This window comes from Nuphar pumila, chromosome 6 (assembly GCF_984573655.1).
Source record: "Nuphar pumila chromosome 6, dmNupPumi1.hap1.1, whole genome shotgun sequence".
NCBI classification, from domain to species: domain Eukaryota; kingdom Viridiplantae; phylum Streptophyta; class Magnoliopsida; order Nymphaeales; family Nymphaeaceae; genus Nuphar; species Nuphar pumila.
This window is the reverse complement of record NC_143254.1, coordinates 6591996-6617788: the sequence shown is the minus strand read 5'-3', so window position 1 is coordinate 6617788 and position 25793 is coordinate 6591996. Positions and strand designations below refer to the sequence as shown.

Genomic DNA, 25793 nt, shown 5'->3' with positions numbered 1-25793 from the left:
CGACGGATAATGTTCTCTCGCTAAGTCCGTCGCTAAGTTGCGATAAAAAAAATCTGTCACAAATATCCGTCGTTAATCAGGGTTTTTCTTGTAGTGTGTCGTCGTTATAGAGTAAACCCTATCACAACAATACTGGTATATGTCACCATTATTCTATGGACGTTAAATATTACCGTAAAAATGTTAACGGTAATATTTAATGGCCACACATGTTTTCGTTAAAAACATATCTTTAAGAGTGATATACAAAGTCATTGTTATAGAGTAAACTCTATGACAATGACATTTATATATCACTGTTATTTATCTTTAACAACAATATTATTTGGTCATTAAATATTATCGCTAAAGTGTTGTATTCACAATATTTAATGGCGAGATAATGTCACCACTAAAGATATATCTGTAATGGTGACATGTGTGCGGGGACAACACATTCATGATGGAGTCCATCTCGCCATTAGATTAATAACGGTGCAACATTTATATACTGCTGCACCTTGTTACAATTCATGTTTTAGAAATAATATGTCAGGTGGGAGAGCATGACAGCATATAGTGAGGGGGTCAGGTTATATGTTTCTCCCAGAAACATGCACTGTAGCTACATTGCGTGTTTCTGAGTTTCCAGTGAGTGCCGCATGACGCTCAATAGGGTGTACGGGGAGCCATACATCATGCAGGCCTGCACGGCTCCCTGTACATCCCATTGAGCACCACATAACGCGTTCAGTAGAGACCCCGAAACACGCACGGTCGTGTTCCTGGGAGGAACACTCAACACCCGAGGTGCAACAACACATCTTTCTGATGGACAGGAAAACTATCCTTGGGATCAGAGACCTAAGCTTGTGGTCACTTTCTCATTGCTCCAAGGGAGTCACCGAGCTTAGACTGAGCAAATGCTTATTTCTGGGCCTCATTAACCCAACCCAAGGAGCTTGACACTGATGAGAATGGAATTCTTAGCACCATTCTAGCGGCCAAGGTTCCTCCACTGCACGGGGCCGTGGGTCTTCACACAACATTGCAGCTGATGTTAACGGTGGGTGAGACGTCCTTGCTCCAAGCGTGGCATGAAAAAAAGTACTTTTCGAATGTCTCCTGCACTTAAGACCAGTGGAGGCACGTGAACAAGTGGCGTTTTCGTAATTAGCTACTGAAAAGGAGAACAATTTCGGAAGAGGAAAGAACGGGCCTCCGTCTTTTTCCTTCCCACCACCCTCACTCTCTCACCTACTCTTCGCCTTCGTCGTCTTCTTCACGAAGGAATCGGTGTCCCGTCTCTTCTGCAAGAGAGAGAGGACAAGTATGGGCCGGAATTTCGATGACTCACAGAATCCGATCTCCGGTGGGAGATCGGCCGACTCAGGCGTGCCGGATGCCATCGAGATCGCCGGAGACAGCTTCCAAGGGATGAAGAGAAGCGAGTCGGAGCTAAACTTCGAGGCCTTCTTATGCATGAGCGACAAGGACGAGGGCGAGGGCGAGGGCCCCGACGGGGACGTCGGAATCAAGGCCGTGAAGATCCCCGCTGGCGACGACCCTAGCGCTTTCTTCCCCGAGAAACCCTCCGAACGGGTGAGCTTTCTCTCTCCCGTTTATTTCCGATTTAATTAGTTCGTTTAGCTCATAATTGAGATCAACTAATAATCTAAGCGAGTGATTTAATTGAGATTTGCTGATGAATTAATGGTACGAGAGTTGAATAGTGAAATAATCAAGCTGAGTGATCTAACTAGAGATCTACTGAGTCGATCTTCGGGATATAGTTGTCATTTTTGGAAAGTGAATTACGAGGGGTTTGTTATTTTTTTTAATGAATAATCGTATCCCGTTTTGTTTTTAAACATTTTGGAGATTAATAATTAAACAATGATTACCTATCCTCGAGTTATAATCAAACAAAAGTCATCTTCTTGTTTGACCGACACCTGTGAAGCTGGTTGTTCTTTTCCTAAGGCTTTCCCCCTTCTATACCACATGGTTTGAGATTTTCACAAGCCAGCTTACCACTCTCTGAGTGAGTTTTGAAGTCAAGCCCTGATAGATCTATCCTCCGATGTTAAAGATGTGCACGAAAAGTACTCCTTTTATTTTGTTGGTAAGTCAAGCATGGTGGAACTTACCTTGAGGGTCTCTTCTATATGTCACGTCGTAGCTTCTCTTGTTTGATTCTTGGTGTTTATATATATATATATATATAATCAGTTCCAGAGTTGTTACAGGAAGCTTCTTAGGTAGGTGGGAAACTCGCTTCCGAAACTTCGTGGAAAGCTCGATTCTCCCACGCTTTTATGCTTCTCATGCACATTGGTCTATGCAAACTATATATTTTTCTCATGTTTCTTTCTTTTTCATGTATTTTCTCTCACGCACTCACTTTTCATGTACTTTCTTTAAATTGGTAACCATCATTGTTAGATTTTAACAAAAATTTAACTCTTTTAATATAAGAATGATCAATTTTATTTTAGTTTTTATTTGTTTCTTGTTTGATTCCATATTGCTTCATTTTTTATTCATATTTCACTTTTAAATTGAAACTTCGCTTCCGGCTTCGTATAAATTTTAAAATGCCTTGCTTCTCGCTTCCGCTTCCCATATCGTTTCCCGCTTTCGCTTCCTAGTTTGGCAACCTTGGTCAGTCCTAAACCCATTTGGTGCTAAACCCGTGCTAAATGGGTTTTTCAGTTTCTCTGGTGCTTTTTATCCGGTTTAGACCCTATAAATGTGTTAGGCATGGTCGATTTACTAAGAATCCACAGGATCATGTGTTTTCCACGAAAAAAATGATGTTTGAAGCCTAAAAAATTTATACAGATTTTGGACAGTTGATTTTTCAAACTTTATAAAAACCCACCCATATGTTGGAATCAGGCGCTTCAAGAGCTGATCCCTGAAATGAAATGGGGATCTTCGAAACACGAGCTTTGATTAACAAGAGCAAGTGTCAAGAATGACACTAAAGCATAACCCTTAAAAAGGGTATAATTGGAAACAAAATAAAAATAAAAATGTATTCTTTATTGATATGAAAAACCAATTGCTTAAGAAGCATTGGAGTAAAATACAAGAGGGGCTGCACCCCTTTATATACACAGCTGAAAGAGGACTCAATAGAGCTGTTGGGCACAGTCCAACAACTCTATTTAGAGCTGTTGGAATGTGTCAGTCCAACAGCTCTATTAAGAGCTGTTGGACTGTGTCAGTCCAACAGCTCTATTGCTAGTCAAGTCTGGACAGGACTTGACTAGCAACAGTCATTCTAGTTCAAACTGAACTAGATGACATAAAGACAAAAAATAAAAATAAAGGAAAAAAAATACAGAAAAGAAAGAAATTAAAAATGTATTTATATATATATATATAATAATATAATATTATTATATATACATATATGTACAGTTTTACATTTTAACACTCCCCCTCAAACTTACGGTACAATGAGCGAAAGTTTGTCTAAGAGAAAGTGAAATCGGGGAGCAGCGAGAGGCTTTGTAAAGAGGTCTGCTAACTGATATTCTGAAGTGACATATGGCAGATCAATTATCCCGTGTAGATATTCCTCTCTGACGTAGTGACAATCCATTTCGATGTGTTTGGTGCGTTCGTGGAATGTTCTGTTACTGGCAATATAGATCGCACTTTTGTTGTCACAACACATTTGTGAAGCCTTTGTTGCTTCAACTCCCATGTCAGCAAGCAGTCGTCGGAGCCAAACTACTTCCATGGTCGTGGTTGCCATGGCTCTGTATTCAGCTTCGGTGGATGAGAGAGATACCTTCTGCTGCTTTTTACACCTCCACGAGATCAATGATTCCCCTAAAAAGACACAAAAAGCCAGTGGTTGAGTGTCTGTTATTGGGATCACCTCCTCAATCAGCATCAGTATATGCAATTAAATCAAGAGAAGAGGAGGAAGATAAGAAAAGTTCTCGTGAAAGAGAGGACTTGATGTATCTGATAATACGCATGACTGCTCTCATATAAACATAAGTAGGAGCATGTTGAAATTGATTTGCTGTGTGAACAGCAATGTGCTATATCTGGTCTGGTAATGGATAGATAGGAAAGTGCCCCGACAAGTTGTCTGTAAGGAGTAGGGTCTGCAAGAAGTTCTCCATCATCAATCTTCATTTTAACATTAACAACTTCTGGAGTGTCAACTTTCTTATCACCAGTAATACCAGACCTGAAAACAATATCAAAAGCAAATTTAGTCTGAGATAATAAATATCCTCTAGGAGAATAAGCAACTTCAATGCCTAAAAAATATCTCAACAAGCCCAAATCAGTCATTTCAAAATGAGATTTAAGAAGTGTTTTGATTGTTTCAACTCCCTGTTTATCGCTTCCGGTGATGATCATATCATCCACATAGAGAAGAAGCACAATGATCCCTGCATCAGAATTCTTAATAAACATAGCAGTGTCAGTTAAACAGAATTGAAAACCAATATCAATCATAACACGACTAAACCTATCATACCAAGCTTTTGGTGCTTGTTTAAGTCCATAAAGAGCTTTTTCTAAGCGAAGGACTTTACCCTTAGGAATACTTAGACCAGGAGGGGGTTCCATATATACTTCTTCAACTAGCTTTCCATTTAAAAAAGCATTTTTGACATCCATTTGAAAAATAGACCATTTTTTGATAGAAGCTAAGGCAATTAAGGTTCGGACAGTAGTCATACGAGCCACCGGAGCAAAGGTTTCTTCATAATCAATCCCATATTCTTGGGCATAACCTTTGGCTACTAAACGGGCTTTATATCTTTCAAGAGTACCATCACTCTTGGTTTTAATTTTATAAACCCATCGACATCCTATAGTTTTCTTCCCTGGAGGAAGATCTTGAATATTCCATGTAGAAGCCTTTTCAAGTGCATCTAATTCAACTTTCATGGCTTCTATCCATTTGATATCATTTTTTGCTTGAAAATATGTGGATGGTTCTTCATATGAGTGAATTAATGCAATAACTGCCCTATATGTGGGTGAGAAAGACTCGTATGATACAAACTTTTCTGGAGGCCTCGAGATTCGGGATGATTGTCTAGTTGGAATGTTAGAATATTTCTCAAGTGCACATGGAGTATTAGACTCTTGTCGCCTGGAATATTGAATACTAGTATCTCTATGAACTTCTTCATTTTCAACATTAAGATCAATAATTCTTGGATCATCATCAAAGTTACAATCAAGGTCATATTCATCAGATGTTGATGTTAGATCTAGCAAAAAGGAGTACTCAGTGACGTCTTTTAATTTTCTAAAATCAAAGAAGCTCTCCTTTTCAAGAAAGAAAACATTTCTAGACACATATAGTTTATTATTTTTGAAGTCAAAACATCTATAACCTTTCTGGTTTTCAGCATATCCTAAAAAGGCACAGGGAATCGCACGAGGAGAAAGTTTATCATTTTTGTCAGTAAATATGAAACATTTGCACCCAAATATTCTTAATCTAGAGTAGTCTGGAGAAATGTTCATAAGTTTTTCAATGGGAGTGATATTTTGTAACGAAGAAGATGGCATCCTATTAATGAGATAGGTGGCAGTTAAGGCAGCTTCTGCCCAAAAGTCTTTAGGGACTTGATTTGCTATTAATAAAGTTCTAGTGGTTTCTATAATATGGCGATGTTTTCGTTCTGCCAGTCCATTTTGTTGAGGTGTATAAGGACAAGATCTTTGATGTGTGATGCCATGCAATTTAAGATAATTTTGAAAATCTGTGGATAAAAACTCTCCCCCTGAATCTGTGCGAAAAATAGTAATATCATTTTGAAATTTGTTTTTAACCATATTATGAAAAAGTTTGAAAGTATGAAAATACTTCAGACTTATGTTTGAGAAAGTACATCCACGTATGTCGGGAGAAATCATCGACAAAAATAACATAGTAAACAAATCCTCCTTTAGAAATTACTGGTGCAGGACCCCAAACATCCGAGTGTATTAATTCAAGTGGTCTTGAAGAGAAAAAGGTTCTGTTCTGAAATGGTAATCTTTTCATTTTGCCGAGAATACAATCTTTACAATCAAATGATTCAGAGTTACAAAATTTCCCTAGATTTGGAAAATGTTGGATTTTGGCTATATGTGGGTGACCAAGTCTCTTATGCCACAGTTCCAACTCTATTTTTTGAATATTATAACAAAAAGCTTTCTTCGGCATTTCCAAAAAATCCATGTAATAGAGTCCTCCTTCTCTATGGCCTTCCCCAATCAGCTTGCCTGACTGGCGATCCTGTACCCAACAACCATGAGAAGAAAAAGAAATATTACACCCATAATCAGAAATTTGAGATACAGATAAAAGATTTAAATTTAATTTGGGAACATGTCTAATTTCTGGAATAAAAAAAAAATTTGTTTTATAAATTTTTTCAAAATCTCCTATTCCTTCTATTTCAAGAGAAGTCCCATCAGCAGTAAAGACCTTTGACACACTTGTTTTATTTTTAACACATTTGGATAGACTTTGATTATTTGGGGTCATATGAAAAGATGCACCGGAGTCAAGAAGCCAAGAAATTTTACCTAAATCAGAAAAAGATGAGGCTGCTGCGCCGGTTGAAGCTTCAGATGAGGAAGAGGCACCTTTGATGAGAGGCTGAAGGATCTCCATTAGTTGGGCCAGGGAAACTGGTGCATCCTGATCTTTAGGCTCCGATCCAGCAATTGCAGCTCTTTTTTCTCTCAGCTCCTTAAGTTTGGGACATTGTGGCCTGTAGTGTCCCGGTTCATGACAGTGATGACAAATAACTTTCTTCTTATCATAGTCACCATTTTGTCGGTTAAAGTGAGGAGGCCTATATGATCGAACATGATTCCCTGGTCTAGACACGGCTAAAACGGAATCATCTTCAATTTTTAAAGAACCTTTCCGGAGACGATTTTCTTCCATTGTTAACTCTTCAATAGTTTCAACAATAGAAGGAATTTTTCCCCGGTGAAGTAGGGCCGATTTAGTGGTTTCAAATTCCGGCCTTAATCCAGTGATAAACTGGTAAAAATGTTCAACATCGAGTTGTTTCTGACGAAGCTCGATGTCTTCGGCACAATGCCACTTTGGTTCTAAAAGGGAAAGTTCTTCCCAAAGTTCGGACAACCCATTGTAATATTCACGAATAGTTTTGTCTCCTTGTGTCATCATTCGAACTTTTTCTTGGAGGTTGCACACGTGTGCAATATCTTTAAGGGAATACATATTCTTAAGGTATTCCCATGCCTTATCGGCATGATCAAATTTGGCAAGACATGAGCATTTTTTAATGTCAACGCTATTGATAAGCCATGACATTATCTTCGCATGAGATATTCTCCATTCTTTCCATTTCTTCTCGTATGAGGCAATAGCCTTGATTTTCTCTTCTTCCGATAGAGGGACGTCTTTATCTCCCTCCTTTTTAGTAAGAGATAGCTTAGGTTCCGAATCGGAACCATCCACAATCCCCCATAAGCCTTTTCCCCATATATGGTGCTTCATGATTGAAGCCCATGTTACATAGTTCGTATCGCTTAGTTTCATAGGCATGATGGTGACTTTATCATTGTCATCCATCGATTACAAGGAGAGAAAGAATAGGGATAGAAGAGAAACAAGAAGGAAAATGAGAAAGAAAGAAAAAAAAACAATACAACAAGATGTGAAATCTTCTCCAATGAAGTGATAAAACACTTCTCTTCAAGTGGCGAACACTTTTGCAAACGGGCACGGAAACCGAGGCAGCTTTTCCTCAAGATTTAGTACTTCCGCGGCTCTGATACCATGAAATGAAATGGGGATCTTCGAAACACGAGCTTTGATTAACAAGAGCAAGTGTCAAGAATGACACTAAAGCATAACCCTTAAAAAGGGTATAATTGGAAACAAAATAAAAATAAAAATGTATTCTTTATTGATATGAAAAACCAATTGCTTAAGAAGCATTGGAGTAAAATACAAGAGGGGCTGCACCCCTTTATATACACAGCTGAAAGAGGACTCAATAGAGCTGTTGGGCACAGTCCAACAGCTCTATTTAGAGCTGTTGGAATGTGTCAGTCCAACAGCTCTATTAAGAGCTGTTGGACTGTGTCAGTCCAACAGCTCTATTGCTAGTCAAGTCTGGACAGGACTTGACTAGCAACAGTCATTCTAGTTCAAACTGAACTAGATGACATAAAGACAAAAAATAAAAATAAAGGAAAAAAAATACAGAAAAGAAAGAAATTAAAAATGTATTTATATATATATATAATAATATAATATTATTATATATACATATATGTACAATTTTACATTTTAACAATCCCTATAAAGTCAAGTACATAGATCACATCCGTAAGGTCAGAATTTTAAAATAAAATGAAAAAGCCCGAAAAGCCTATTTAGCACGCGGTTTTGCATCAAATGGGTGTGTATATATATATATATATATATATATATATATATATATATATATATATATATATATATAGAGAGAGAGAGAGAGAGAGAGAGAGAGAGAGAGAGAGAGAGAGAGAGATGCCTACTCCTATCCGTGCCTACCACTGCTTAAGAGGCTTTTGAAGAGGGTTCATTTCTAAGTTTTTCTCGAATCTGACCGTACTGAGTTGGATTTTATAGGAATGGACTCTTGCATCATTCGATTCCGACGTCCAGATAGGTTTTTGTAATGTTTGAAAATCTATGGTGTAAATTTTTTATAAATATCAAAAATATTCAAGGCTTAAAAAATAATCTAACAAAGACTAGCCAAGTGTCATTTCTTAGCAAATCGACCATGCCAAAAGCATTTGTATGGTCAGATTTGAGAAAAATAACTCAGAAACCTCCGCCCCATGTCGCTTAGTGTAAGCTGCAGGCAGCTACTCTCTCTCTCTCTCTCTCTCTCTCTCTCTCTATATATATATATATATATATATATATATATATATATATATAATCACCAAGTACTTTAGAGTACTCACTTCAAGGACTTAAAGCTGATGATCTTTTATTAGTGTATATCTTCCAGGATCTCACTACACATTGTTTTCATCCCTTCTCCTCGTTGCTTCTTTGAATGAGCAATGATCATCCGACTAGGTGCACTCATAAACCAGAAATTAAGTCCTTGACGTGTTATTTTGGCAGTCCAGGGTCTCAGCCAAGTAGGTTCCATAGACCTTCAACTTTGGAGAGTCTTCTAAAATCCATCCAGATTCCAGACAAGATGGAACATATGAATGAAACTTACTTGAGTCAAGGGGGAAGGATGGAATTACATTTGGGGCAAAACCAGATGAGTCGATCGTAGTGCAGCTCATGTCAGCTTATAAGAGCTCGTTCGAACTCATGAAATAGGCTTCACAAGCTAAACAGAAGAAACAGGTGTTTCGCTTGGCTCGTATCGACTCACTAACTATTAGTGATTATCTTTCACATATATTTCTATATCACAAACTGTGGATCGCTGAAGTATTTGGCTTGCAAGCAATAAGCTTAGAGTTCATATTCTATTGCTTACAGATTTGAAACAATGTATTTATTTTGTAATGAGCCAGTCTGAGCTTGGCTCTTTTTAATTCTTTAATTTTGAGAAATGTGTTCCTTTTGTAAATGATCCAGCTCGAGCTCGGCTCACCAGAAGAATGAGCTGAGCTTGAACACCTTCTGTTCAGTTTGTTTAGCTCGTCTACCAGCCCTACTTACATGACCCATCCAGGTGGGCTTAGTCAGCACAATTCAAGTAGACTCCTCTTATCTGTAGCTTGCTGTTGTGCGTAATATCATGCTATGTTCATTCGATGTCTGAGAGTTGTAAGAACCTGTTGTTATTTTTGAAGCCAGGGTACTATGGACAACTTTTCAAGCTGCGGACAGTTTTCAAGGCTCGGATGGTCTCCCTCTCCAGTTCCCAGTGGCTCAAGTAATGTTGCATAGTTTTAGTTCCAAATGCTATGGTTTTCACTGATTCATTTGTTGGCTTTTAGTTTGTCTTTACCAGGAAACTGTAATATGTTTACCAGCAAAACATGTTTTCTGGTATGAACTAGGCATTTCCTATGTTTTTTTTGCAAATCTAACCCTGCAGATACATTCGGCGTGGTCCATTTGCTAGGAATCAACTGTTGGATCATTGTAATCGGATGGAGAAATGCGATGTTTTGTGCTTGAACATTTATGAAAATTCTGAGTCATTGATTTTCAACCCTTAAAAGATCCTTCTTATACATGGTAATCGGATGATCCAAGAGTGTTTCTATAAAATCAAGCATCTAGATCACATCTATACAGTGAAATTTTAGAAAAAAATAAAAAAAAAACTATGAAAATCTCAGTTCATACCAGCAAACATGTTTTGCTGGTAAACATATTCCAGTTACCCATCTTTACCAAATACTATATATAGCTCTCTTTTAACATAAGCTACTATGGAGATCTGGTAATTTTGAGCTAGGTGTTACCGTAACAGTGTCAGTGTCAAACTCCCAGCTCTGAGAATCACTCTCTAAAACATTGGAAATGCATATCATGTCTGCCACTAATACCTTGATGCTTTGTTGTTCTCTTCAATGTCTGAGGACGTTGGCTAGACAATGTGGTAGTTTTAAGTGGAAACTCAAAAATTATAATTTTCTATAGTGAGTGGATGTGATTTACTCAGGGATACGAGTTAGATGGTTATCAATACTACATTCACCAGATCAATAAGCATCAACTGCTTAGGTTCATGGCTATTCTGAAACAAAACTTTGTTCCCTAGAAATTCAGAAGGAAACTAGCAAAGCTAAATAAACCTTTGTCACAAGGACACTTCACTTAGCTTGCATATCATGTATCGATACTACACTCGGATACTTCATGAACACGACATGATACTTCATAGGCACAGTCAAACTAGTTTCACAGAGTCAACATTGTGTCATTAACTTTATCTGTTTTTTTTAATCTTATTTACTTATGTCACATTCACTTAAATTTTTTTATTGTCTTCAATTACATTAAATTTCAATTTTAGTTTATTTGATGTTCCTAATTATAGCAATTTATAATTGTTGTTTTATACATACATACATCTATGTGTTTGTTTAGCCGTGTCCCTGTGTCCTAATTACTGATAATTATCAAATTGTACCGAGAGAATCTGCATCATGTCCTGCTCCCGCATCCGCATCCATGTGACAATGGGCATTTTATTGAAAATGAATATATCAGCTTCCACATAGTTACAGCAAGATGCGTTGCATAAAAGGATGGTTTATGTTAAAGATAATTATAAAGGTGTGACAGGTCACGTTTCTGTTACACAAACAGAAACTCATGAAGAGGCGCCAGATCATATTTCTCAAACAGACCCTTTCAGATTAGGGAAGAACTGCTATTCATTACAACCGAATTCAGTTACTGGAAACCCTTCCCATTGTATGAAATCTGATCCTAAAATCAAGGATCCACATTTTGTATTGAGAAAATCTATTTAATGGAGGTCTCTCTCTCTCTCCTTTTGAACATCAGAGAGAGAAGAGAAAAGAGGACGTAGGCTTCATCCGAACCTCTATAAAAGTGTTGGTTTTGTGTTATGTTCTTCTTTTATTGTTTTCTTTTACATGGTATCAAAGTCAATCTGAAGACTGATCTTCGGATTTGAGAAGGTTTGTATTCTTCTTCTTCTCTCTGCTTCCAGCACCATTGACGTTGCTGCTGCTATCATCACGAGCAACTGGAACATGATTAACAGTTCCGTTATCCGTTGATCATGGCCTCATCATATGCAACTGGAGCATCCAATACCGGAGCGGTTCAATGGAATGTCGTAGCTAGTCTGGTATCTATCAAATTAAATCAAACAAATTATTTGCTATGGAGGTCACATATTGAATCTGTGATGTTTTTCTAAGATTTGGTTAAATATATTGATGGTTCTTTCGAAGCTCCTCCTTCCATCATAACTATTGATGGGAAACAGATGCCTAATCTAGAATTTGTAACATGGAAGAAGGCTGATCAGCTGGCTTTGAGTTGGATCAAAGCAACAGTTAGTGAAGCTATTCTTAGCCGAATTGTTCGAACTGCGTCGGCTAGGGAAGCATGGGTCACTCTGGAGCAGTCCTATGCTTCATCTTCAAGTATGAGAATTCTACAACTCAAACGGGATATGCAAAATATAAAGAAAGGTTCGAGATCTATGATTGATTATTTCACAGAGGTAAAATTTCTCTCAGATTTTCTTGGTGTTGTTAATGAAGAAATTTCTGATAAAGATCTTACCTTATACACTCTTAATGGTCTATCACATGACTATGAAAGTCTTGTTAGAACTGTAACAACTTTTAAATCGCTTCCTTCATTTTCTGAAGTTTATGATTTGTTGCTTAATTAAGAAAAAAGAGTTGATTCATATAAAACTGTTGAACAAGAATCAACTCAATCAAATGTTATTGCTTTTATGTCCCAAAGAGGACGAGGACGATGGAATAATAATAGAGGAAGAGGTCGAAACAGATCTAATAATCACTCATATCAAAGTGATTATAAAGGTGGTAGCCAAACCTTCAATAGAAATCAGAATTTTCAGAATCAAACTCAAGTTATTTGTCAATATTGTGGGCGGCGAAATCATACAGCAAGACAATGTTATGATATTCCTAAAGCATTTGCGGCATGGTCCATGAACAATAGTGAAGATTCTGCTTGGTATCCGGACACAAGAGCAACACATCATATGACCGCAGATGCCGCCAACATGCGAGATACCTCTAACTACAATGGTTCAGACAGGGTTAATGTTGCTAATGGGTCGTCAGTTGCCATCAATGGAAGATGTACTATGGATCTTCCCTCTAACAGCAAGTCCTTCATTTTAAGAAATGTTCTACATGTTCCTGCTATCACAAAAAATTTACTTTCAGATACTCGTTTTACTAAGGACAATAACTACATTTTTGAGTTTCATCCATCTTATTTGCCGTGAAGAACTCTCAGACAGGGAATGTGTTGCACAAAGGAAAAACTAGCAATGGGCTCTATCAATGGAAGAACCAAGACAAACATGAAGCAAATTTAGTTGAAAGAGTAAATAAAAGGAATGCCGAGATTTGGCATTGTCGACTCGGTCATCCCAGCTATAAAGTTATGATGTCTTTAAAAAATAAGCAGTTGATTTATTTTGATCGTTGTTTAAATTCCAAACAACATTTATTTTGTTCTAGTTGCTCTATTTGCAAAGCACATCAGTTACCTTTTAGTCATGTTGAGTTCCATGCCTCCCATCCTCTTGAACTTCTTCATGTTGATCTTTGGGGACCAGCCCCTTATCAATCCCATGGAGGATACATATATTTCTTGTTAATTGTTGATGATTTCTCACGCTTCTCATGGATCTTTCCTCTGAAAACTAAGTTTGACACTCAAGCGTGCTTTGAAACTTTCAAAACTATAGTGGAAAAACAAGTAGGATTTGCTATAAAAAAAATTCACTCTGATTCAGGAGGAGAGTTTATGAGTAATGATTTCTCATCATTTTTATCAAAAAATGGAATCCAACGATGGGTCACATGTCTTCATACTCCTCAACAGAATGATGTGGTAGAACGTAAAAATAGACATGTTGAAACCGGAATGAGCATGATGGTGGATTAAATCTTAGTTTTTGGGTTAATGCTTTTAGAACCGCAGTACATCTCATAAACAGAATGCCTAGTCAAAGTTTAAAGGGACAAACTCCTTATGAGCGTCTTCTCAAAAAGATCCCTTCTTACAATGATCTTCAAGTTTTTGGGTGTACTTGCTACCCTCTTCTTGTACCCTATAGAAAACACAAAATGGAGCCTAAATCTAAACCATGTGTTTTTGTGGGATATGGATCTCAACACAAGGGATATATATGTCTAGATCTTGTGACAAAGCGAATTTTTATATCACATGTCATTTTTTATGATGAAAATTTTTTGTTTGAAGGGTCTCGGGAACCTCTTACAGAACAACAAATATCTAAGTGGATCAAACAAAGGCAAGCATCAGATCCTATATCAGACTCCTCTACGCCTATTGTCAGGCAACAAGAAGAACAACTCAATGAAGCACCTAATATTGTCTTACCAAATATGCTTGATTCTAAATCTGATTTCACTAGTGCAGGAAACCCATTTTTTGATGAAAGACCCTTAGAAGATGAATCTACATCATTGCATGAAGAAGAGATCCATATGTTCTCATCTGCGAACGATCTGCAAATAGAACCATCCACACGGACACACCACATGATTATGAGAAACATGGATGAAACCCGAAGACCAAAATTTTTCTTGGCTCACAAAAATGATCCAAAAATTATAGAACCAAGTGATTATATTGAAGCTTCGTCTAACCTTAATTGGGTGCAAGCCATGACGGAAGAAATCTTGGCTCTTCACAGTAACAAAACATGGGTCTTAGTTCCTCCAACTGAATCAGATAACATTGTTGGATGCAGATGGGTTTTTAAAATCAAGCGAAACTCAGATGGGACCATAGCCCGATATAAAGCTAGATTGGTTGCTAAAGGATATAATTAACAAGAAGGGGTTGATTATACAGAAACATTTAGCCCAGTTGTAAAGCCTACTACAGTTCGAACAATCACTGCCATTGTTGTAGCTAAGAACTGGCCTATACGGCAATTAGACGTCAACAATGCCTTTCTTCATGGGGTACTTAAAGAATCGGTTCTCATGAGTCAACCTCCCGGTTTTAAAGATGCTTCTTGTCCTCAGTATGTTTGTAAGCTTAACAAGGCTATCTATGGCCTTAAACAGGCCCCTAGAGCTTGGTTCGAAAGGCTCAAATCATATCTTGTTAAACAAAGGTTTCATGAGTCACAATCAGATCCCTCTCTATTTATTAAACTGAATTCTACTGACAGCTTATATGTCTTGATATATGTTGATAATATAATTGTCACAGGGAACAACTCAAGACTTCAAAAGTTGGTGAATGATTTTGGAAAAGAGTTCTCCATCAGAGATCTCAAACCTCTAAATTTCTTCTTAGGAATAGAGGCTATCAAAAAGGAACATCAACTCATATTGACTCAAAGACAATATATTCTTGATCTTTTAGCCAAAGCTCATATGTCATAATGCAAATCTATTGGAACTCCTGCAGCCAGCAAAGTCACTTTATCCAAATATGATGGGGAAAAACTAGAAGATGGAGCTCTCTATAGAAGTATTGTCGGAGTTCTGCAGTATGCTACACTTACTCGTCCAGACATAATGTATGTCGGAAACAAAGCATGCCAATTCATGCAAGATCTCACCGAAACACATTGGAAATATGTCAAACGCATATTACGTATCTCAAAGGCACTATCCATTATGGTCTTATCTTTTCACAAGGAACAAATCTCAAGATCTCCGCTTTCTCAAATGCAGATTGGGCAGGATGTCCAGATGACAGACGATCTACCAGTGGATATGTTACCTTTCTTGTCCAATCAGCTATATCTTGGTCTTCATCCAAACAAAGAACTGTTGCAAAATCTTCTACTGAGGCAGAATACAAAGCTCTAGCAGGAGCTGCATCAGAAGTGATCTGGTTGAAGCATCTTTTGCATGAATTAGGATTAAGAGATAATCAGAGACCTACTTTGTGGTGTGATAATTTGGGAGCCACTTATCTCTCTGCAAACTATCACTTTGTTCGGGAAAAAATTGCTAGTCAAGAATTAGATGTAAAATTTGTCACATCTGAACAACAGGTCGCATATATCTTTACTAAGGCTCTTGCCGGTCCTCAATTCAATTACTTCATATCCAAGCTCAATCTTGAGGAGATTGGCTTGAGGGGAAATGTTAAAGATAATTATAAAGGTGTGATAGGTCACGTTTCTGTTACACAAACAGAAACTCATGAAGAGGCGCCAGATCATATTTCTCAAACAGACCCTTTCAGATTAGGGAAGAACTGCTATTCATTACAACCAAATTCAGTTTCTGGAAACCCTTCCCATTGTATGAAATCTGATCCTAAAATCAAGGATCCACATTTTGTATTGAGAAAATCTATTTAATGGAGGGCTCTCTCTCTCTCCTTTTGAACATCAGAGGGAGAAGAGAAAAGAGGACGTAGCCGAACCTCTATAAAAGTGTTGGTTTTGTGTTATGTTCTTCTTTTATTGTTTTCTTTTACAGTTTATAGATTCGTTCTGCTTTAGGCATTAGTAGCATCGGTTAGGGATAGAGAAACCCACTCTTTTTAATTTGTCTAGTGATAATAATCTTCATATTATTGCCAATCTCAAGGTGATTGCAGATCACGGATATTTGCACCATATGAATTTGCTTAAAGGAAGGTTGCTTGCACGCATATGAGTTAAATCCCATGTTGATATTGTGAAGAACAATTGAGCATTTCTCCATACAAGTTTGTTGACCCTAAAAGAGTCCCTTGGGTGTTGGTAATTAAATCCTTAACTGATAGCCTGCAGAAATTACTTTTGATCTTACAATAATGCACCTATGTCACATAGGTGCAGGTGCGAGGGTGCGACACAGAACATTAACACTTTGTTAAGGTTAACCAAATCCACTTTCAAATAGAAATGGACCTCGGTACTTCACCTGAAACAAAAGAAACCATGTTCAAGTGTCTCACCCTCATCGGTGCGAGTGTGACACCGGTGTGTTGCTCTTTTAGAAGTGTCCATGTTACATACTAATACTGATGGGACTCGTCAAGATAATCTGGTAGCTTAACTCTGCAACACTCTTTATAGAAATCCTATAGTAAAATTAAATTGTGTGCAGGAGATTAAGATATACTGGCCAATCAAGGGGTCAAACCAGAAATCACTTTTCTAACCATTACCAAACTTCCCAAATTGAGGCTTTTGCGATAATGAGAATAGAAGCTTTGATACTTTGCCAACCTCTCAAAACAATGCTACGAGTCCAACAAAACCAAAGAGAAGTTGACATGCAGAAGATTGCACCATTCATTGTCAGATTCATTAGCTAAGATCCAACCAAGTCTTGCTAAAGGACCCAAATTCATGTCATCAAGTCCACGAATTGGTTGGCACACCTCATCCCAGCTAAGGAATTGCTGAGCTTTCTTCTCAATATCAGCACATCATAAAATTTCACACGATCAATTCAAAGATTGGATGATTTTACAGGGTAGCTGATAGCAGACCATCCAATAGATAGGAATAGAATTGAAAACAGATTTGATAAGAACAATTTGGCTTGCGCGGATGAGATGTAAAGCAACCCTGAAACAAAGAAATAGTGAGATGTTTAAACAAAAGCTCACCTCTCTTCCAATTACTTAGATTGACAGGTTTTAATTGCTTCAAAAATGCAAATGGTTATGGTGGTTGTCATATGGATCTTCCATGTCTTCCCTAATAACTCCTACATGTATTTGCTTGAGTCTTCAATATGTGAGTTGGATGGCTGCTTATGCTTAAGTGATATGAATGGATACCTATTATACCTGCAGAGACCCAGCCATTAATTAAAATAAAAGACCTGTTTATGTGTTCTGTTGTTATAGGTCCAGCATCTATGGTGAGTGATTTAACATATGGATGCAAGAACTCGGGGGAGCAGTCCGATGAAGATGATGACATGGAAACTGAAGCTGGGCCAAGCGAACAAAGCATGGGCAACAATGAGTTGAAACACATGAGACGGCAAGTGCAATTCCTCCATTGTTTCTGTTCCCAGCGTCAACTTTACTGACCTATAATAGATCACATCTTTATCCCATACCTCTTAGGCCAAGATTGTATTGTCTGTGCAGCTTGGATGCTCTCAATTTTCGCAAATGGCTTATGTAGGTTTAATAAAGCCTTTTTTTGTTTCCCTGTAAATTGTTATTGATTCATTTACCACAGCAAAGTGGAACCTGCATTTCACATTGCCATTTTATTTTTGTCAATTTTGTAGCACACATAATTACTACTGCTTAAGGAAATAAAAGGCTTAGCTAAAGGATGTTAAATGTGGTTTGGACATGTACCACCTATTAATCATTCATCTAAAACAAAGGAGACTAGAAGTCTTAACAAGTACAAACCAATATGAATATAAAAATCCATTCAAAAATGAATTTAGGTCAACAAAAATGAAAATTGTCTAAATATGATGTCATCCAATTTCATCAATTTATTTCAATCTTTGGATCATAATATGGATTTTCATTTCATGTAATGGGAAAGTATACCTCAAACACAAATAGAAATATGTGATCATAGTATAAATCCATGTTTATGTATCTATAACTTTCATCTTCATTTCAACTGGTGATCAGATATCTAGGATATATATTAATGATATTGGAAAGGTAGCACATATGTATGATCTCCCAAAAAAAATAGCCTCTGATATATGTGCAATTGTCTAGTGTAAATGAAAGTAGACACAGCCTCATGCTTAATCTCAAGGCCATCAAGAAACAACAGAATTTCTAGCAATGGCCTCTTTAACAAACTAAAAAGACATAAAAATTTTAGATTTTGTTGCAAGAATACCTATGTCATACATGTGTGATGCTTATTGTAGCTTTGTTGCTGTCTTGCCCAGGATGGTGTCTAATAGGGAGTCTGCTAGGCGATCAAGAAGAAGAAAGCAAGCACATTTAACTGAACTGGAGTTACAGGTAGATAATTTCTGTACTTTTTTCGTCTGGTACCTGATCCATGGATAATGTGAATGACAATGTGCCTGAAATTGAATATATTGAATAAAGAAGGCAATTCTATTATGTTAATCAAGTAAACAGGTCATGCAGTAAAGGATTAATTAATGATATCAGTTTGGTACATTGAGCTAACACCATTCTATCAGCAAACTTGTTGGTCAAGAATGCATTTCAATGTACTTACGTAGGTGAGAGTCAAAGATATAATGTTCAATGAGATTTATTTGTATTGGTCCAAGTCAGTTCATGTCAGCATCAGTCACATAGTTACCCGAGCTTTTGTTACCCAATATGTGCACTTGGGCCAAGTTAAGAGTCTTAAAGTTCGTTCATGAGGATGCTCCAAACACTAGTGTGAATTAGCTGGTGAAACGGTCAGAGCATCCATTAGTAATTGTAACTACTGAAACAATGATTCTACTATAGATTCTACTGTAGTTTACAAAGGCCATCTGAAATAGTACCTGTCATAATAAGTCTAGTCATGCTAACCCTCTTCCTCTGGTGTGTGTGTTCCTCTAACTTTGATCCTTGTGAATGTATGCATGCCTCTAATTCTTCAACTTGTAAACAAATTGTTCAGGTGGATCAATTAAGAGGTGAGAATTCGTCATTATACAAGCAACTGACTGAAATCAGCCAGCAATGTGAAAATGCAGCGACCAACAACCATGTTCTAAAGTCAGATGTTGAAGCCTTAAGAGCAACGGTATGATTCATTATGAGACCTGTTTATTCTTCTCTTTCTTCTATAAAAGTCAATTAGCTGAGAGCATCAAGTTCATGAACTTATTGATTTCTGTAGATGAACAGCACATAAGCATGGTAAGCTAACCAGCATATCACATGACATCGACTGGTCATCCCTTGCTTGTCTGGACATATGATATACTTCATATCACTATGATGCGGCCCCTGAAATCATGGCCTGCTCATCTGTTATAAAAGCATGTCACCTGCAGTGATCTGGATCATCAGTTTCTGAAGCGACCTGCCCAACCATCACTCGGACACAGAAAAACCGACGAGCCTACTCTAAGTTTCCAGCTTTTGGGCTCCTTCTTGGCCTTTCTCTTTAAGCAGAAGGTTTTTCAAAATATTTGGCACACGGAACCATTCAATTCCATATGGAATGGAACTTCATGCTATTGACAGCCATCTAATGTAGGTCTCTTAAAGAGACCCAAGTAAAAGGTGTAGTATAGTAAGTAAATATGAATTTACTAGGGTTAGAATCCCATGGGAGCTATTCCCCAGCTTGCTACACGTACATAGATTGACTCAAACCAGGTGGCTTCTAGGTTAGAGAACTATCTTATGCGAATGTAGGTTTTTAGGTTGGGATCACCAACATGATCAATATGAGTATACCCTATCCAGCTATGTCACACAGATACTCCATTTTGACTCTCATTCCGTATCTCCTTATATACAAGTCATACTAGAAACTTCATAAAAAATGACCCTATCCATGTGAAATAGCTACACAGCTGCACCATCAACTTAGGTTTTCACTTTAGTAAATTGATTTTTCGCTTAAAATCATATCCATAGAAAGTTGAACCCTGCAAGCCCATTTCTAGATGATCCCCCATATGTGCACAATCCAACTAGGGCCACAACACCTTACGCTCCATAGGAGATGCTCTCTTTTTATGTCATATGATCGGTGGTACAATTTAATGATGTAATTGTTCATGCAATTGACACCCCCCCCCCCCCCCCCCCCGTGTTCCATCATATTTTCAGGTAAAGATGGCACAGGAGTTGGTTGCCAGAGGACCTCTTGCCGACATTGTAAACCAGCAGATTCTGCAACAAACCCTCCTCACCCCACCACTTAGCTCCTGGAATCTATGTCGGCCATTTGACATCCCAGCAGTGCTTGACAGTGACAGTTATCAAGGTATATCAGCAGCAGCTGGAGCTGCAACCATTGGAACTGAGAGTGATAATTCAAGCATTAAGACTAAATCAGATGGTAGCATGTCAATGCAGCAGACTATGAGCATGGAGCAGTTGCAGAACCGCATCTGCGGTGGACCAGATGCTTGGGCTTGGGATGCGTCTCAAATTGCCGAACACAACTAGTGCTTGGCACTGGGTTGGATGTTACTGCATACTATAACTTGACTATTGTTGGCACCAGTGTCGTGTCTAGGCTTTTTGGTTGATTTTCAGTGTTTTAATTGTTTAGTGGCAAGTAATATGTTTTGATAAGAGTGCAAAATTGCACAACCACCACCTAAAATTCTGGCTGCAAAAACCATGCTATCAACTTGTGCTTACTGTGTTTTAACATTCTTGGATAATAGTTGTGCCCTTTATGAGGCTGCAAAGCAAACTCATATTATGGGGAAGTAAACAACTATGGTCCCAAACTGGAAAGAAATCAAATTCCTGCTTCCACTTCACTACTCACATGCTTTTTGGTTGGATTGGTATTATGAGAAAAATGATTGAATATCATTGATGTAACACCCCGATCTAGGACCTCGAGAGTCCGAGTTCGGTTGATATTACTTTTCAGAGGGAAAGTGTATAGAGTTCATACTGAGAAAACATGGTTAAATTTTTTTTTCATTCTTTTTTCATTATTTTTCAATAGATTGTTCATTATTCATAACAAAAGAAGATAACAATTACATATGTGTTTAATGACAAGAAAGTAAAAACTACCAAGTGTTCTGTCGAAGTAGTCGATCAAGTTCTGTCTGTGCTAGTGTGCCTGAAACCTACAATTGTAATTAAATAGGGGGTTGGTGGGTCTATAACGTAGTAAGAAATAATTATAAGTAAACATTTAAACTTACAATTGTAATGAGCTCTAAGCTCCTAATCTGAGTTTAGTTTTTGACACACCACACAAGTTTATATATTTTAATTATCTTTCATTAACTCTTTTAAACACTCTGTCACACCAAACTAATCCTAGGTCGGTTATAACGGTCATAGTCGTCTATGGGCATAGCAACCCGCGTAGAATACCTCAATTCTATATGTTGGTCAGACAATGAACTATATACTCTCAGTGGTCCTCGGACCACCAGGCACTACAATGAAACAAAAAAAAATTGTCAGTAACTAACCGAGAGGTCAGGTTCAATCTCAATCTTGGTATAGTTCATGTTATATCTTAATTATGATGATTCTTAACCATCTATGGTCGTCTAGAGTTTCCAACCACTGTGTGAGTGTACCCCTAAGTCATAGGCTAAGTTCAATACATAGATTCACATTCTCAAACTCGTATTTCACTCATTCTCTCACGAGTGATATCGTGAAATGATCATGACATATCTCATTCTTTAATCTCATGATGACATTAGGACTCACACTTATCTCATAATAAGCACGCAACGATGTAGGGTCTCCACATCGTTAAATCATCGGTGGCCTATTCTCTATAGTGACTGCACTCTGGTTGTGAACCAGATAGCTCTTATCACAGGTCGTCACTTCCAGGATTTAATGAGTTATGCATGTTAATCTCAATATATCTATTCATACAACATGAATAGAATAAATAATGAGACTCAAGTCTAAATACAATCTCATCACAATGCATGTCATTAGAAGTTTATCATATAGATATGTTATCACAAGAATAATCTTTCTAACATGCATGACATACAACAACTAACATGTATTCCACAATTAACATATGTATGTAATCATTTCATAATATCATGCATGGTCAATTTATGCATATCATTTTCACACTTAAAAGCCATCATGCTATTCATATTAATTTATAACAACATGCAACGTAAAAATGTTTATTCACATCTAAAATTACTTATAATATCCTTTACCTCAAGTACAAATATTGTGCTCTAGTCACAATCGAGACTCAAGATGCTCTGACAGTAGAATCTAGTCATTATATAAGTATATTCATATTAATGCACAAAATCTCTTATATTCTCATAAAATTACCAAAATACCTCTCTCAAATTGACTCATAAAACCTCAATTTTTGTATCATTAATTTTATCAAAACCAATATACAAGTAGACTTCTCTTCGTGATACAAGTCCAACGCACCAAACCTCACTCAATTTCGAGTTCGGGGTGCAAAGTTACATTCATTTTATCAAAATAGATCTCAAGTACACCTAAAGGTATTTTAGTTATTTTGATTTTATTCTTAAAATTCAAAAATAATCCTAACCCGATTCAGGTCCAATGTTGATCTGGATTCAAAGTTGTCTGACTAGGTTCAGATCCATAACTCATTTGGATCCAGAACTGTTTGACTGGATCTAGACCCAGTTCTAATCTAGATCCAGAACTGATCCAATCAGATTCAATTGTGATCTGGACCTAAAACTGATCCAAATCAGATCCAGTTTTGTTCTTGATCCAAAAGAGTTGGTCTAGATCCAGACTCAGATCTCTTTGGATTCGAGTCTAATTGGGTCTGTCTAGGTTAACTGAATCCAGAATTGGTCTGATCCTGATCAAACTGGATCCGAACTAAGGACCGAGATCTAGTTGGATCGAACCAGTTTGGTCTGACCTGGGTTGATCCAAATCGATTTGGTCTAAACCAACTTAACCTGAACTGGTTTGGCTAGAACCGGTTCGATCTGAACTGACCAGATCTAAACCTAGTTCATTATGAACTTACTCAACCTGAACCTTTTTGACTTTTTTTTTAAAGTTGGCTCGGTTTGGGTGCGACCCAGACCGACCCAGTTCGGTTTAGGTCACAGTCGAACCGAGAAGATCCCCCCGTAAAAACCTAAAAGCGGAAGGGGCTCTGCCTATTCTGTTTTTACATATGCAGAGGGTCGGCCGATGTCGGCCCTCTCCCTCCTTCCTTCTTGTGGCAGAGGGGCCAACCATCGACATTGGTCGGCCGACTCCCTCCTCCTCCTCTCTCTCTCTCTCTCTCTCTCTCACACACACACACACACACCTTTTCTTTTCTACAGCTTCGCTGACAGTCATGGCTGACGACCCTCAACCCATCGAAAAAACAAGAAAACAAAGAAGAAGAAGGAGAAGGATAAGAGATAGAAGCTTACTTCAGCGTCGACGTCAAAATCTGGTAAGTGCCCTACGATTTTTTTTCTTCTCTCCCTCATTCTCTGCTACTTCCTCTATCTCTCGCTCTCGATGCAGGGTGGGGGAATAGGGCATGCGTTAAGGTTTTTATAGCCCTCACGCAGGGTGAGGGGTTGAGGATGAACCTCACCCCCTCACGCGGATTTTGGGGGTGAGGTTTATCCTCACCCCTTTTCAGTTTATCGAAGGCAGTTTCCCTAAATGGGGAACCGTCTCTCTTTTTTTTTTTAACGGTTATTCTCTCTGACGAAATCGTTGGAGGGGTTTACAATTGAGCTCTATGAGTGAGAGAGATCATATCTAGAGACGTACTCAATCAGATAATGTGTAAGCTTGAGCGCATTGGACTCAAGGGTATGTATATGCAAATAGGATCCACTCATCTCCTATGTCATCTATATCTTCATACCCCTTCTTGGGATTTCATTGATGCAAGTTGTTTGGATCAAATTGGACTCCATGGATGTCATCTTATCATTCATTTAGTGAAGATCAACATTTAAATCACCAAAATCCGACTTGTGTGCAGGATATTTTGGTGAGTAAAAAATCAATGGTTGACAAGATATAAAATTTTGTGATTTAAAAAATTATATTTTTTTTGTTGAAAATACAATCCAAGGGTTGATTCTTATTAAATCAATCATGCTCAATCCAATTTGTTGAATCAGATTTGATCAAAACAACTTCCATCATAATATTTAATAGGGGTATGAAGATGGGAGATGAGATAGGGGATGAGTGAAACTTCACTCGTGCAATTATGTGTATCGGTGTATGTGACTGTGTGTGTGTGTTTAGACGTTAAAAGTTTATTAAATTTGATAAACTTTTTCATTTTGAGAAGACCAATAACTAGGGGTGTCAACGGGTTGGGTCTGGTTCAGACTCAGGTTCAAATCTGGATCTAAGTTGAGGTGATGGTACCAGGTCCAATAGGGTCTATCATAAGAAAAACCATACCCGAATCCTATAAGGATTACATGAGCCAGACCCGATTCATACTACGTGATAAAATAATTTGTTTTATTTATCTTTTTACATTGAAAATTCACAGGTCTTAACCAAAACTTGGGTAAGACTCAAGTCTGGTATGAAATTTCACAAACCATACCCAGCTTTATATAATGACCGGACCCTTCATGTCTGAACCAGATTCTAATCGAATTTATCACCAAACACTAACCCTTTAGAATTTGGTACAGATTGGGTTCGGGTCAAACCAAACCTGTTGACACCCTTACCAACAACACAAGGCAAACTGTCCCTTGTTTAAACATACAACAGCCTTCCATGCCAAGCAAAGGCTTTTAAAACTAAACGGGTCTGCCATACAACCTCGTCGAACTTGCCAAACATGATTTTCTCAAGAAAAAAAATTGTGTTTTTGAGCAAACAGGAGAAGTCTTGCCTGCGATTGTACTACTTGGGCCCAACTCTATCGTTTGGTGCAGCTACTATTAACGATCAAGGCCTAGTTTTTTCGAAAAATGATTGTACTGTACAACAAAAAATAGCATGTTTTCCAAAATGCCCCACAATTTTTTAAATTTGCCCTATGCTCAAATTTATAAATGCTCAATTTCTTTAGGACGTTTACCCTTCGCACAAGCGAACCTCTTGAGGTTTGTGCAATATGTTGGTACGCTCTTCTGGTATCACAAACTCTCACTAAAATGTAGATTCACATGTTTTTTTTTTTGGCTTCATGAAGTTTTCATAACCAAATTTGCAAACATCTCATAATTGAAACTTGTGTAACTTGGCAAATACTATACTAAATTCACATAACCACATTTGTGGACCTCTTGATATTGCAAATTCTAAAATATAGATCACACATTTTTTTGTGGGCCTCACAAAGTTTGCATAACCAAATTTGTGAACCTCCAGTAACTGAAACCTGCATAACTTTGTAAATATTTTACTAAATTCGCGTATATAGTATGACATTCATGAAATACCGTGCAAACCTCTTTTCAATAATGGATCTTTAAGGAGATCAACAAATATATGACTGCAAAAATTTTTGGCATGCAGCGTAACTTCATATACTTGC

At 37.6% G+C, this 25793-nt stretch overlaps 1 protein-coding gene across 1 annotated transcript; it reads left to right on the top strand.

The window, feature by feature from the left end:
• Positions 1–1285: 1285 nt before the first annotated feature.
• LOC149833782 (bZIP transcription factor RISBZ3-like) lies at positions 1286–20927 on the top strand. The gene is made up of 6 exons (XM_090009854.1): positions 1286–1581; positions 9824–9902; positions 17513–17651; positions 18544–18619; positions 19245–19370; positions 20411–20927. Exons 1-6 carry the CDS (start codon positions 1312–1314, stop codon positions 20750–20752), a joined length of 1032 nt encoding a protein of 343 aa, XP_089865980.1. The 5' UTR covers positions 1286–1311; the 3' UTR covers positions 20753–20927.
• Positions 20928–25793: the final 4866 nt, after the last annotated feature.

What these genes read in the sequence shown, in the direction of transcription:
- LOC149833782 (XM_090009854.1), top strand. Translation starts at nt 1,312, where the DNA reads ATGGGCCGGAATTTCGATGACTCACAGAATCCGATCTCCGGTGGGAGA. An exon ending in TCCAGTTCCCAGTGGCTCAA is followed by an intron (nt 9,903 to 17,512) that starts GTAATGTTGCAT and finishes CTGTTGTTATAG; the next exon opens with GTCCAGCATCTATGGTGAGT. An exon ending in GAGTTGAAACACATGAGACG is followed by an intron (nt 17,652 to 18,543) that starts GCAAGTGCAATT and finishes TGTCTTGCCCAG; the next exon opens with GATGGTGTCTAATAGGGAGT.